At 34.2% G+C, this 16,811-nt stretch overlaps 1 protein-coding gene across 1 annotated transcript in view; it reads right to left on the bottom strand.

The window, feature by feature from the left end:
- Positions 1–16,811, bottom strand: part of CFAP47 (cilia and flagella associated protein 47) — a 486,133-nt gene that overhangs the window by 400,908 nt on the left and 68,414 nt on the right. Inside the window, 3 exon segments of the mRNA XM_061178124.1 lie at positions 11,317–11,411; positions 15,916–16,000; positions 16,002–16,061. Coding sequence (XP_061034107.1) covers positions 11,317–11,411; positions 15,916–16,000; positions 16,002–16,061 — 240 coding nt within the window.

The following is a 16,811-nucleotide window of genomic DNA, read 5'->3' as shown; positions in this document are numbered from 1 at the left end:
AACACACAAAGATTAATAAAAAACAAAGTACCCAATGAAAAACTATGTATTGAAAAGACAATTCAGGAAAGAAAATGTACATATGACATATTACCACATAATTAGATGTTTAACATCATCAGATATTAGGGAAATACAATTTGAAATCACAGAAGATAACACTTCATACCTATCAAAATGCTTAAATAAAAATATTACCAAGTGCTGATAAAGATGTAAGCACCTAATACATTTATGAATTGCTGATAGGAATGCAAAATTTTATAGTCATTTTGGAAAAGTTTTCTAGTTTCTTAGAAAATTAAATACATACTTAACATAAGGCCCAGAACTCCCAACCCTAGGTGTTTACCAAAGAGAAATGAAAACTTATTCATACACAAACCTGCATGCAAATGTTTTTAGTGGCCTTATTCATAATCGTGAAAACCTGAAAACAGGCCAAATTCCCTCCAAATAGTGAATGGATAACAAACTATGGTAAATGCATCCAACAGCTTTCAACGATAAAATGGAATGAACTACTGTTACACAGAATAATATGGATGAATTTCAAATGTATTATTCTAAGTGAGAGAAGCCAGACTGATAAGGCAACCTATTTTATGATTTCATTCATATCATATACAAGTGAAAAGGCAAAATTATACAAAGTGAGATCAGTGTTTGCCCTGAACTGAAGGTGGGGGAGAAGGTGACTACAAATAGGGACAAGAAAAATTTAGGAGAGGTGATTTTCTATTAAATATCCAGAATAGATAAATCCATAGAGACTGAATGCAGATTGGTGGCTGCCAGTGGCTGGTGGGAAGAGGGCTGGGGAGAAACTGCTTAATGGGTAAAGGGTTTTACTTTGGAGTGACGGAAATGTTTTGAAATGAGATAGATGGGGTGGTTATACCATATTGTGAAGGCACTAAATTGTTTACTTCCAAATGGTTAATTTTATGTTAAAGAAATTGCCACTCAATAAATTATTTTTTAAAAAATAAATGAAGGACAAATCAATCAGAGGTTTCCAGGAATTCCCCAGATATCTACCATGTGATGATCTCAAGATTCTAGAGAAATAAAAAATAAGTTTTAAATAAAATGAAGAGCTAAATAATAAAAGGCGTATAGTTACAGCTTGCCATGCATATTACCCTACTAGGCAAACTCTTGGGCTTTTTTTTTTTTTTTTTTTTTTTAGTATTAGCTGGCTGCTCTGGTCTGAAAATATCCCCCCAAAATTCATATGTTGAAATCCTAACCCCCAAAGATGATACAATTAGGAGGTGGGGCTTTGGGAAGTGCTTAAGCCATGAGGATGGAGTCCTCATGACTGGGATTAGTCTTATAACTATAATTAGTGCCTTGTAAAAGAGACTCCAGAGAGATTCGTAGCCCCTTCCATCCTGTGAGGACACATCAAGAAGTCCGCGACTCAGAAGGGGCCCTAACCCCACCATTCTGGTGCCATGATCCTAGACATCCAGCATCCAGAACTGTGAGAAATAAATTTCTGTTACTTATAAACCACCCAGCCTGTGGTATATTGTTATAGCAGCCGGAACAGACTAAGACAATGGCCATGTCACTGCCAATTCCATCTCCCGTCATAGAATCTTTTGTAAATAATCTGTTCCCATAACAGAATTATAGAAGCATAAAAATACTACAGCATGTTTTACTTTCATGGATGTTTCATTTATCTTGACAAATCAGAGCAAGCAACTCATTCCCATGATAATCTATTTCTGCAGTGATACCAGCACACAGGTGTCAAGGAGTAAATTGAAAAAAGATATACTTCATGTCCAAATACTACCCTTTCATATCTTTCTCAAAACAAAACAAAACTTTGATCTTATTCCTCCTGGAATATCTCATTGTTAGTCATCAACAACCAGTTATATTTTGTCTCATTTCTATTTTTCCTCTTCTGGTTTGTTTTTTTCATTTTTTATTTATTATATTAATAGAAATCAATACTTTCTCTCACACATATTTTAATAGTATTTATATTATTTTTTAGGTTACTATCGTATTCTTTCCTTTTTTTCATATAATATGAACTCATTTTAAACTCCAGTAATGCTATACACTGACACAGAAGACATGTGAGTGGCCCACAAGGAAAGGAGAGGGTTGAGCGACTTAGTGTAAACAAATGAGTCCAGTCAAGGATGCCAAATACAATTGCAATTGTCCACCAGCGGTTTTGATTGTACCCAAACCTGGTGCAACATAGGAAAGGAAGGGTTACAACTAGAAATAAATCAAGTCCTTTACTGCTGATTTCACATTTTCCTGCTGCATAGGTCAACCAAGTGAGCACCCACTGGCAATTTACATCTACACACACACACACACACACACAAAGATAACTTACAAGTAGCTATAAATATAGTGGAGGACATATGAAATGCTGGAGAACCAGATAATCAATCTGCCTCACTGGCACAAATTTAGTGAGCAAAATCTCACAGGGTGTGCTGTCTCTGCAGGGTTCTTTATGTTCTTCTTATTGTCAGATTGAATTACACTTCTATACACTAGGTAAATCTCCCTTTAAACTACCTAGTAAATGCTGAACAATTCAAAATCTTAAGCAATGTGCAGCACTCCAGAAAACTATAAATATATATAACTTATTTTAATTTTATAATCAATTTTAGAACACTAGAAGAGCCACAGTCCAAACATTAAGAAATAGATTTCTAAGCTTTTAACTGTTGAAAGTGTTAAATAGTAAACTGGACTGAAAAATTATCAAATTGCATATGCATCCTCCCCAAAAGTCATGTAACATTTAAATTGGATTATGTATTTGTTCTAACTTTTAGTGACCCTTAAGCTAAATGCTTTTGTGGATAAAGGATGACATTAAAAACATAGTATATAAAATCACAATATTGACTTATTAAGACAAGATATAACCTGATCTCAGCAAAATTAAAAACCTATAGATTAAATTACTGCTCAAACTCATTTATTTTCCTTATTGAAGAATGTGTGTATGTGTGTGTGTGTGTCTGTCTGCATACCTCTGTACACATGAAAGATGAAGATGCAGGCATTGGGTAAGAGAATGATATACTTCAATGCTTCAAAATAATTTGTCACAAAAGGATTATTTTCTTTTAATTTTGAGGTTTTGTTTTTATCAAAATTATAAGAGTACATACTTGAGGAAATAAAAGAAAAATAATCCTACAAAGCTTATTTTGAAAATCAGCATTCCCTTCCCTCCACCTTTGTATACTTACACACACACACACACACACACACACACACAAATCCAGATGCAATCATTTTCGACTCTCCTAGTTATTTCTTTTGGATTTACCTCAACACAGCTAAATAACCTACATAGAGTGTCATAGAACAAGCTTCAATAAATTTAAACCTATTTAAATAATACAAAGAATATTCTCTAATTACAATGTAATTATATTAAAAATAAATAACAGAAGGAAATTTGGTAAATTCACAAATATGTGGAAATTAAATAACATCCTAAATAACCAATAGGTCAAAGAAGAAATTACATGAGAAATTGCAAACTCTGATGAATGGAAAACACAAAATACCAAAACTTTTGATATGTGGGTAAAGCAATGCTTAGAAAGAAATCTATAGCTGTAAAACCTATATAAAAAATTAAGGAAAATCTCAAATCAATACCTTCTACCTTAAAAAACAAGAAAAAAGAAAACTAAACTCAAAGAAAGCAGAAGGAAGTAAATAATAAAAGATAAAATGAAGATGAACAAAATCAAAAATCAAAAACAGTACAGAAAATCAACCAAAAGCTGAATCTTAAAAATACCAACAAAATGGACAAACCTTTAGATAGTCTAAGATGAAAGGTGAGATAATTTAATAAAATCAGAAATGAAATAGGCAACTTTACTACCTACCTTACTGAAATAAAAATAGTAAGAGAACACCATGAATAATTGTATGCCACTAAATTAGATAACTTAGACAAAATTTCTCAGGAAGAAATAGAAAATTTGATCACCTTTACCCATGAAGTGGGGAGAAGGTGGTCAAAAGGTACAAGCTTCCAGTTACAAGATAAGTAAGTCCTGGGGATGTAATATACAGCAACTAAGAAGCTTGCATGCCGCAACGAAGATCCTGAGGGCCGCAACTAAGACCTGGCACTGCCTGCCTAAATAAATAAATAAATAAATAAATAAAATTATTAGGAAAAAGAAAGAAAATACTAGTCTCATAATTATAGGTCTCATTAAAAAAAAAAGAAAGAAAGAAAGAAAGAAAGAAACATGGAAACTCACCTGGAAGAAGTATAGAGAAAACTATTAAAATATAGATGAAGCTGGGGGGTGGGGGAGTAGGGAAGAACTATTGGCCTTAGTTTACTCAAGGGAAGTCAGAGTACTAATTTTAGCAAAACAGAAAGTTCCCAAGAGAGAAAATATAAATACTAAAGGAACATCAGGTCATATCAGAATGAGTAATAGGAAATTAAACAAACATTCATTGGGCTCCATCCAAAGCAGGACATTAGACAGAGGAAACTCATGTGAAATCTATATAAAATCTAAGAGGCAATACTGACAGAGAAAGAATTGAGAAATGAGAAAGAAGAACTCTCCTTTTGTTGCAAATGCTATAAATTTTTACTATGAGAAATATATGCAAAAATTAAAAACAGAAAAGGCTACCCATGATTTGACCTGACACAGAAATGCTATTCATGTTTAAGGACTGGGATGACAGATACACTATATCAAGTAATAAAATCATGCCACTTTCAATGACATAGATTTGGTTTTTTGAGTTGTCTTGTTCAGATTTGTATCTTTTTAATTCAATATAGTATTTCCCAATATTCTACAAAATCCTGACAATTTCTGTCAATTTCTTTTCTTTCCATTTTACTATGGGTTATATTTTATTAGTTTCTACAAATACCCTTGTATATGTAATTAAAGGCTTAAGCATATGGTAATTATGCCCCAACCAAACTTAATCCCAGAAGAAACAAACTGTGACTGCAAATTTCCCCCTATGGATATGGAAAGTGGAACAGAAAAAAAGGGACTATATAAAAATGGTCATTGACATTTTGATGATGGCAACCTTATGAAACTGAAGATTCTGAATGCTAATGACTAGAAGGAAAGTAATAAGCCTCAAGAAAGGATATGAAAATTTTGTGTCTATAGGCTAAAGAAATATATACTATTCTTCATCATGTTTGGATTCCTAAGATGGTATCATGACAGGCCAGGAGGCTGAGGACATAACAATTATGGTCTAAGCTCTACAGATCACCAGCAGCTAGCCTTGACAAGTCCCCTAGCCTCACTGTGCATTGGCTTCTACAATTGGAAAAAAGAGAAAAATCTAAGGTCTCAATGCTTGTCTTATTGGATTCATATGGAAATTAAGTGACATTGGATATGAGGGCACTTTACAAACTCTAAGTACTATATAATTATCAACTAAAGGATTGTTATTATAATTTTTAAAATAAATATAAAATTTGAATAGATCTAGTAGACTGAATTAGTAATTTAGAAAACATATGACAAAGCAAAGCCTGAGATCAGATGACTTCAATGATGAAATATATCACTAATTTAAAGAAGAATTAATACAATCCTTCACAATTCTTTCAAAAACAGAAGAGGAGAAAACACTTCTCAACTCACTCTAAGAAGTCAATATTACCCTGATACTAAAACCAAAGACAGTTGAAGAAAAGAAAACTATAGACCAATATTCCTTATGAATAGGGATGCAAAACTCAAGAAAATACTAGGAAACTAAATCTAGAAATATATAAAAAGGATTATACTCCATGATCAAGGGAGACTGATCCCAGGAATGTAAGGTTGATTTAACATACAAAAATCAATCAATATAATGTACCATATTAATAGAATGGGCAAAATCATGTGATCATCAAACTGCATGCAAAAAAATTTTTGACAAAATGCAACCGTCTTTCATGATCAAAATACTCAAACTAGGAATAGAAGGGAACTTTCTCAACCTGATAAAGGGAATCAACAAAACATTTTTAAAAATAACACTGCTAACATCATATTTAAAAGTGAAAGACATATGCTTTCCTCCTAAGATGAGGAACAAGACAAAGATCTTTGCTCTTGCTACTTCTATTCAACATTGTACTGAAGATTCTAGAAATCAGGCAGTGAAACAAGTAAAAGGCATCCAAATTGGAAAGGAAGAAATAAAATGCTCTATTTGCAGATGGCATGTTCTTGCACACAGGAAATTCTAAGGAATCTACTAACAAACCGTAAGAACTAATGTATAAGTTTAACACAGTTGCAGAAAAACTAGATCAATGTTTAAAATCAATTGTTTTTCTATACACTTGAAATGAATAATCTGAAAATAAAATTAAAACAATTCCATTTACAAGAGCATCAAAAATAATTATTTAGAAATAAATTTAATAAGGAAAGAGGAAATTTGTACATTGACAACTACAAAACATTGTTGAAAAAATTAAGAAAGATTTAAATAAATGGAAAAACATCCTATGTTCATGGATTAGAAGACTTAATATTGTTAATATGGCACTATTCCCCAAATTGATCTAAAGATTCTTCATAATCCTTATCAAAATCCCACCCAGATTTTTTGCAGTAATTGACAAGGTCAGCCCAAAATTCATATGGAAATGCATAGGACACAAAGTAGTCAAAAATACTACTGGAGGATGTGGTAGCCCCCAAGCTGTAAGCTTAATCAGCTTTCTGCTTTCCGGAGAACTGCTTGTCTCTTTCTTGGTATGCACTCCTGACTGTGGTTTTGAGCGTAAAAAAGGAAAATGGCTGGAGGCCAGTTTCGTTCCAGGAGTCTGCTCTGGCCAAAGAGCCCCTGGTTAATCCCAGGAGTCTGCTCCGGCTAAAGAGCCCCTGGTTGCTCCCCAGAAGAAGGACGTGCTGCCCTGAAGGGACGGTCTGTAACTCCAAAGAATGGCCCACTGGGCATGCTGACGCATAGTCAGGTGGCAACAGGATCGTGTGGAAAACAAGGTTTACTGATTTATTGCCTTCTTTCTGTTCCTTAACTAACCTATATATGTGATCATGTTCTTTGAATAAACTTGCCTTGCAACCATCAGTTGTCTTGGCCCTTCTGATCCCATACTGGTGCTTTTCAGTTCCTTACCCCTCACCGCCAGGAACTCCCAGCTTTCTGCAGCCGGTCTGCGGCAGGAGGAGAACAAAATTGGTGGACTCACATTTTCCAATTATAAAAACTACAAAGTTATCATAATCAAGACCTTGTGTTATTGGAATAAGGATAGACATATAGATCAATGGAACATAATTGAATGTCCAGAAATAAACTTTTATATTTATGTTTAATTGATTTTAGACAGGAGTGCGAAGGCAATTTAATGTGGTAAAATAATATTTTCAATAAATGGTCCTGGGACAAAATGGACATCACATGCAAAAGAATGAAACTGGACTCACATCACACATACACAAAAAATAATTCAAAATGGATTACAGACCTAAATGTAAAAGCTAATACTCTAAATAAAACTCTTAGAAACAAACATAGAAATCTCATGACTTGAGTTAGGTAATAGCTTCCTAGATATGACACCAAAAAGCACAAGTGACAAAAGAAAAAGAGATACATGGGACTTTTGTCACATGTGTCTTCTATATTAGCAGATGATAATAGCCAGTGTGAAGACGATGTGAAGAAAATACAGCTTGGTGCCACACTAGGATGTAAGCTTTCTACTATAATCCTAAAGTCAAGAATAATGCAGGATACCTAGTAGGTGCCCAATAAACATTTGTTGAATGATGATGATTGATGGAAATATAAACTGATAAAAGTTTTGTGGTGACAATGTGGATATATGTACCAATAATTAAAATGCACATAACCTTTCCTCACCAATTCCAATTCTAAATATCCAAAAGAAACAACAGAACAAGTTCTCAGAAATGAACATGCCAGTTTATTCACTGCACTTTAATTCACTCATTGAATACTTATTGTCTGATGTGTGCCAAAAAATATATTAATGCTACAAATATAATGTTGAACTATATATCATACTGTTTTCCTCCTTTGAATAATAATATGATTGATGGCATACAGATATCTGACTAGATTAAGAAATGACATCTATTCTGGGTTAAAATGTGTGTTAAATTAGTATGTGAAAGATATTTCCCAATATGGCCTTAAAGCATATTGCTTCATAGGAAATTAGGAATAAGATAAGCCAAGAAAAATAATTGACCTTGTTCTAGAAATTCTAAACAAGGTAGTATAAGAAAAAAGTGGTAAAAATTATTATTAAAATGGAGAGACAATAATATTTGCAATCTATTACAGTATTCCTAAAAAAATCTAAAATAAATTGAAGGATAATTAAAAGGAACTGATGCTTAAAGTAAGATAAACAGTTTTATACCTCATCAACATAATTTATTTTCAAAATATTGATATGAGAGCATAAAAATAATAAAACCCAATCATTTACACTGCACAAAACAGCATAGAAAAATTACTTCAAAATATTCCAAACTTTTGCTGAGTAGTATAAAATGCTTTAATAACATAAACGGCATATCTTTTTTCTCAATATGAAGCTCAATTTTATACAGAAATCACTTCTCTCTAAATTTTTTATTAATTTAATGCAACACAAACCAAAATTACCATAGAAGTTTTAGCTATAAACTCGAGAAAAAGATTCTAAAGTTCATCAAGAAAAATGGCCAATGATATTTTAAAAGGAAAAGAACAGAGTATAGTTATCCTACCAGAGAATTAAAAGAATTTTAATAGTACCAACCAGGCCAAATTGTTAGCAAATAAATCATTACTTTTGTATGGTGGCTTGTTATGCAAGAAGAATCAAAGAATTTTAAGTGCAATTTAAAATTCACCTTTCACCTCTGAGGTTGGCTGAATATTACATATACATACATATATAATGGATGCAACCTAGTTATACAAAGAAAGGCGACAGTAAGCAACATTTTACACTGTTACTAGTGGCTAATACTACTGGTATAACCTTTTTGAAGAGCAATTTGACAACGCATATCAATAGCCTAAAATATGTGCATAGAGTTTGACCCAATTATTCTACTTCTAGGATGATATAATGAACACCTATAATGTGAAAACAAACAGTTATTTACAAGGATGTTTCTTACAGAATCATCTATAGAGTCAAAAAATGGAAAAATCTTAAGTGTACAGTAAGAAGGATTAGTTTAATAACTATAACATAGTATAGCCATAAAATATTATCCCTAAGAAATTAAATTGCATTTAGAATACTTAATGACACAAAAAGCAATTGATAACATTTAAATTAATACACTCACCAAAAAAAAAATGCAGGTTAAAAATGTTCGTAAAGTATTATTTCATTATAATTATAGATAGAGAAATATAAGTATAGGGATAGAAGGAGAAAAAACAAAGATACCCCAAAATATAAACAGAGGTCATTGTTATGTATTAGGATGTATTTATTGTTTATTCTTTCTTTCTGCTCTTCTAAACTTCCCATTTAATTTTGACAATAGACTTTAATAATCAGGAGGAGAATATCACTGATATGCAAGATTGAAATATAAGATGATGCTGAGAAAACTTGCAAATCGTTAGGATATGTGGGAGTTGAGTAGGCTTTGAAAGATATTAAAATACTGTAAAAATTAAAAAGATAAACATCCTCTGAATCTCTTCAAATAACTTGTTAATTATGCTTTTGTCTGAAGTAGAAAGACAAGTCACAGATTGTATTATTCAACAAATTGTAATACCTTGACAATATTTCATGCACTACAAAATCCTTTGCTGAAAAGATAAAAGGAAAATGTAAATAATATGTGTAGTTTGATATTATCTGATAGCCCAAATTAGGCAAAAGGAAATTATTCCTAAAATGACTTTCAAAAAAAAGCAAAGATGTTCTCTCTCTTCTGGATAACCTTGCTAAAGAGTATCTATCTAAATGTCACTGGTTCATGAATGTAGATGAATAATTATTACACACTAAACCTGTAGAAATCAAATATAGTATGGTATACATCTTAATGTTGTATAATACAACTTAATGTTGTATATAAAATTAAAATTTTTCATTTTCTTTAATATCGGAAGAGTAACCTTTGATATTTCATCCACTATGCTTGTCAAAAACTAGAACAGACAAAAGAGTGAACTCTGTAGACAATATCATTCCATGTGAACCATATGTGCACAAAACCCACAAAATACATCCCAACTAATGTACTGCACCTAAGAAGGCAAAATTAATCTTTAGCATTTTCTTAAATCTGAATGTGTCCTTAAATTTTCTTGACTTTTTCCTCCTGAAAGCTAAATAACAGTTATTATTGTTCCTAAAATAAGATTTTAATCTCAGTAAACTCTGTAGTTTAGTAACATTACTAAAAACTGGATTATTAAAGACGTACTTTGTTAGCATTCAATACACCTTCTTGTTGTGTTTTAATTCCTTTCATTTAGTTGATTCTATTCTACACCTACTGGGTACAAGGCATCATGCTAGTTATGCTGGAATATAAAAAATGTTTTGACAAAAGAGTCTCATACTCTAATTGCCATTTAGCAGTTTGATTCTTGTTTGGGAGGATGCGGCGACACGCCTTTCCATATCATAGGTAGCAAGATGCTCTCTCTTGGGCACTTCTATCACCTTCAAAGCAAAAGCATATCAGAGATTGCCCCTGAAATTTTGCCAGTGGTATCCCTTCCTCCTGGGCACATTCTAGGAAAGGTTTTTTTCTTTGATTTTCTTTGTTTGTTGTTTTTGTTGGTGTTTTAAAATCACCAAACATCGAGGGACACTACCCAAGAACCAGTGTCATAGCAACCCCTCTTAAATCTTCACAGCATGTCTTTGGTGATTTCAGGTGATGATTCTAAGAACATCAAGCATACCCCACTCAAATATAAGCAGAAAGCACATGCTGGCTCAAATATAAGTGATTTTGGGGTTAGCCTCAACTTTCCTCTTCTTCACATGTCATATCTTGAATTTTCTAGAGAGCATAACTGAAACCACAAGACCACGTAGGTTCCGTGTGTGTGCCCTCTGCACCTCTTGAGATATACTGCAAGCATGAAGCCAGACACCTCCAGCGATCATTTTACTGAATTAAAGGGTATATCCAGACATGCTCACAGGTAGAAAAAGACCCACTACAAAAAGAACTTAGGTGATCTTTGATAGCTTCTTAGTTAGGATTATCTTAACTCCACAACTCTCCAGTAATGTGAGTAATAGAAAGCTTAACTTACTTCTTTGGGAGAAAATGCTAGGCCACACTCCAGAGGTGTCTCTCTCTCTAACTACAAGGAATATATGTCAGGAAATGCAGGGTCTGTGAATTCCCCTATAAAACCAGAAAAAGGACACTTTTTTATTTTTTTTTTAAGCCAGATACATATCTATGATGCTATTGTTAAATGTGGAAATGAAACTTTGAGAAACCTCATCAAAATGTTCACAACAATCAAAAAACAGTTGCTAAAACATCTGTGCGGGGCTGCATGAGGTTGCTAGGCTAAGGAATCACTCTTAATGCCAAGATGCTAATCAGCAAAACTGGTATCCAAAAATGGAACAAACATATATTCAATCAGCAAAACAGAGAGGGTAAACCTATTTTTTAAAATCTCCAAAGTTCAAGAATGATATCACAGTCATATTCAGATGAATATAAAAAGGTATAAAGCTCAAGGTCAAATAACTGACTGAATCTTAGGTCTGAGAAAATTGAGACTCCCTCTCCAGTGAAGATGGAACAGGGAGAACCCAGACCTCCTCTGATGCCTTACGGAATTCACAAAGAAGATAAACACAATTTTGTACAAGAAAACTTTTCAACAAAGTGGTATCACTCCAGATACAAAGGCACTGGGTGGAGATACAGAAACAATTGTCAAATAGTAACACAAACGTCAGGGTCAAAAATTATAAGCACTTAAATAAACTTCTAAAATAAGTTCCTGAAAGATCAAATGTTAGCTACAATAGAACCTCTGCCCTCATCTAAACAATTCTAAAAATCCTTTTTTCTCCCTAAAGTTTTCTGATTAATCCAAGGAACGATAATAATTTCAATTACCCTGTCTCAAAATAAACTTAAATAACTCATTTCATTCTCCTTCACCCTACTCAATTTCTCTCAACTTGATGTATGATATAAAAACCTTTAAACAAATGAACAAAAAGGATCCATTAAGTGTTTATTAACACAAACATGTTTGTGGTGTGGGAAAAAATACATATATTATACAGCAAAGAATATCCACCTAGAATGGATATATATCTCGAATACATAAAATATAATAAAAATAGATATTCTTAAATATATTTGAAGTATACATAAACATATAGACTGTGAAATGCAATAATCCAAGACAGCACCAATAAATATTTCTTGAGCACCTATAACGTGCAGAGAACTATGTCAGACAACTCTAGCAGAAAACAAAAATTGTAACTATAGTCCTTGACCTCATGGAGCTCACAGCGTAGTAAGGGAGACAAACAAGTACAAAGCTCTTTTTGATACAAGGTACAATTTGGTTAGTGCTATAATAAAACTTACCTAATGTCCTAAAGGAGCAAAGGCAAAAAAATAATTTCAACCGATTGGATAGGGGTATGAATGGGGCTAATGATTTATAGGATGCAGGAGGTTGATGCTAATTTATAAAAGAGGGTGGAATCTCAGGCAGCAGGGACAGAAGAGGAGGAACTAGCCTAGGAGGAGAGAAGCCCAGTGCCAGAGGAAATGTGTAACACAATCTGGTTGCAGTAGAGACAGCTGATGGAGCCTACAATGGGAGAGGTGACTGGAAAGAAAAGGTGGCGTCATAGCTAAATGGATCTCAGTATTTCCTCCCCCTTAAGTCATTCTTGTCCTGAAACGATAATGTGAAAAACCAAGTCTAACTTGTCACAGAAGGACATTTATGTTTTAACATACTCATAATAATAAAATACATTTTCAGGACGTTTTAAGTATAAACTTTATTGCAAATTGTTAATAATTGTTAAGATCAACTTATATACATCCTAGACTGTGTCAGCAGCCTGCTGTTGAGACCCACTGCTACTGGTAACAGGAAACCAGCAAAGCTTTTCAAGCAGAGGGCAGATGGGATAAGATCTTTGCTTGAAGGAGATCACTCTCTGGTATAGGCATATGAGGATAAAGGCTTGGAGGCAGGGAAAGCATTTTAAAAGATGATCCAGTGACCTAGAAGGGAAGCTTGAGCTAGGGCTAAGGCAGAATCGTGGAAAGAAATGCATCTTGCCGAGTAGCTCTGCAGAATAACCAGGAAGAGTCTGTGGTCCATTAACAAGGTGCATGAATGCATATGAGGCCGTCAGAGTAAAGTGTTAAGGCAACTAAAGTTTCAACATCCAGATTTTCCAAAAATGAATATAAATCTCATATGGATTTCCAACTGCCTACTGTTATGATTCCTGGGCTATTCCACAGTCCCCTCAAACATAGCATGCTCGCCTAGATCTATTCCTTCCCTCACATTATATCAACTATGAATTGTCCCTCCCATCACCTACCTCTTAGAGTCAAAAACTGGGAGCGATCCAAGACTTCCTCCTCTTCCCTAATACAGATGTCCACTTGGTAACCACATCGAAGCAGTTCTAATTTCTCAGCACCTCTGTACTCTCCTCCTTCCCGTCCCTGGTATCAATGTCTGAGCTCAGGCTCTCATCACTTCTCACCTCTATGGCCACCACACCTAACTGATCTCCCTGTCTCCGTTTTTGCCCTTCCCATACCCACCTTTTCCCCCAGCCCATTTTCAACTTTGCTCCAAAAGGAAAATTAGTGAAGGGCAAGCCTACTCACACCATTGCCTGGATATCAATCCTTTAATTGTGCTGCCTAACCTCTAGGATAAATGTCCAGAAAAAACTATTAGTTACCTGGGTCTCACTTGCCCCTCTAGTCCTGTCCCTCTATACTCTAGACAGTCCAAACTACCTGCCATATTGACTCATTTCTAGGCCTTTACCTGCATTCTTTCATATCCCCTTCTCTGTTTCTCTCCTATTCTTCTAAATCCAGATTAGGCATCAACTTCTCCAAGAAATCTTTCCTATTGGTGATTCTCAGCTAGTTTCCCTTAGCATATGCTTCCTTAGCACCAGCTACTGACCTGTCTTGTAGCATCCACATGCTATATGGTAATAACCCAATTCTTTGTCTCTCTCTCCTACTGTTATATAGGTGGTCTCCATGTGTCATTTAGATCCAATAGCCATCTTTCTCTGCTCTCCTCTGTCCTGACCTCTACAGACTGATTCATCTAGGTCCCTTGCTCTTCTGTCTCTGATTTGGTTCAACCACAGGGAAATGCCAGCAAGATATCAGAGAGTAGGAGGTGTTTATGCCCTCACGTCTTCCCTGCCTTGGCTACAATTCTGGCAAGGACAGCATTTTTTTTTTTTTTTTTTTTTTACAGTTATAGCTTTTATTAGATGGCCTCTCTTTCAGAGTTTCACCACTCACAGGGCTTCAATAATATCTTGCCTCCTCTTGCTCCTTCAGACCTAGAGGTAGAAGCAGCTTCCATCCCTTGTCAGTTTTCTTTTAACCTGGCTCCCAGGTCCATACATAATTCCTTCATTAAATCATCTTCAGTTAAATGCTTTGAGTCATTTGTTCACTACTAAGACCCTGACTGATAAACTTACTGTTAACTTCTGGAGAACAAGTAAGATGTCTTATTATCTTTATAGATTCAAAGTCTAGTATCTGGCCTATAATCGGTATTCAACAAATATATACTGAAGAAGAAATGACTAAACCAATGGTTGGCAAACATTTTTCTGTACGGGTTTAGATAGTAAATATTTTAGGCTTTGCAAGCCATAAGGTTTCTATCACAACTATTCAACTCTGCCATTATAGCATGAAAGCATCCAGAAACAATATACAAACAAATGAGTGTGACTGTGTTCTAATAAAACCGTATTTATAAAAAAACAGGTGTCAGGCCAGATTTGGCCCATAGACCTTAGTTTGCCAACACCTGGAGTAAACAAATGAAATACATTTATAAAAGTGCATTTTTTTCAAACTTAATTTAACATAAAGATACCTAGGGCTTCCCTGGTGGCACAGTGGTTGAGAATCTGCCTGCCAATGCAGGGGACACGGGTTCGAGCCCTGATCTGGGAAGATCCCACATGCCACGGAGCAGCTAGGCCCGTGAGCCACAATTACTGAGCCTGCGCGTCTGGAGCCTGTGCTCCTCAACAAGAGAGGCCGCGATAGTGAGAGGCCCGCGCACCGCGATGAAGAGTGGCCCCCGCTGCCGCAACTGGAGAAAGCCCTCGCACAGAAACGAAGACCCAACACAGCCATAAATTAATTAATTAATTAATTAATTTTTTAAACAAAACCCAACAAACTACTGGCTTTGATACAGAAAATAGATTATCCTTTAAAAAAAAAAAAAAAAAGATACCTAATATATAGGTAAACACAGAGAGAGAACTCTCCAAAACATTTACCTGAAATTCTTTTAAGCAATTAAAACTAGCAATTAATTTTATTTTAATTTATAGTATATACTTATGTATAACATACTTAACCTACTATATTATATCAATTAATAAGCACAGTTATATGTCATGCATTATCAAAGTCTTCTGATATTAACATACATGTATTTCTAGAAATAGAACCATGATGGTTTATAGGATATAAGAACAATATACATTGAGTCATTAAAAATACTTAAGAATAATTGCCCTTGACTTACAGTATTTGCTTAACATTATTCCTTAGAGCAAACTTAAAACTGTTTTACTTTTACAATACTATCATAATGGTATAAAATATATACCTGAGTTGTCTTTAAAATCCATAGAAAAACCTTCAAAGTCTTCCAGATTAAACTCTACTCTGGCACGTGTTATACCTTTGTTTTTTTACTAAAAATGGAATAATCTGGGTAGCACCAACATAGGTGCCACTGAAATTAAATACATCCTAAAATATAAAAAAAGAAATCATAATCAGAAGGTAGAGTAACAATTTATGAAAATAATGTAAACTAAAAATTACATTGCAAGACAGTAGATCTTAAAAGTCCTCATTACGAGAAAAAAATTTCTAAGTATGTTTGGTGACTGATGATAACTAGACTTACCGTGGTGAACATTTTACAATATATACAAATATTGAATCATTATATTGTACACCTGAAACTAACAATGTTATATGTCAACTATACCTCAATAAAAAATTATACTCATGTTTATCAAGGACATTATTACAGTAGTATTCTATACAAATTAGTTACATTTTCCTTCTTCCCCCTCCCTCCTGCATGTAATCAGTTACCAAATCCCATTAATTCTGACTCCTTCACCTCTTATCTTTATTGTAATTGTATAAAGTTAGTAACTCATCACTTTTCATTTCATTGCTAGATTTGACTTTCTCCAATTCTCCCTTCCACACCTAAGTCACAATTAAACTAATTAAAAATTTGACCACATCACTTGCTGTCTTAAAATTTGATGATTCTCCTCTACAGGAGATCTACAGGACAATGTCAAGTTTGTTAGCAGGGCTCATAAAGTTCACCATGACCTTCCCCTGCCTCATGTTCCAGCCTCACCTAGCTCCACTCTCACCCCTATGACTTCATATTTCAGCAAGCTGTATGACTTGTCATTTCCAACCAATACCTGACGCTTTTCCCTTCTGTGTCTTTATCAAGGTGTCTCTTCTGTC

The sequence above is a fragment of the Eubalaena glacialis genome, chromosome X (genome assembly GCF_028564815.1).
Source record: "Eubalaena glacialis isolate mEubGla1 chromosome X, mEubGla1.1.hap2.+ XY, whole genome shotgun sequence".
Lineage (NCBI taxonomy): Eukaryota > Metazoa > Chordata > Mammalia > Artiodactyla > Balaenidae > Eubalaena > Eubalaena glacialis.
Note: the sequence above shows the minus strand (reverse complement) of the source record. Positions and strands in the feature narration are given on the sequence as shown.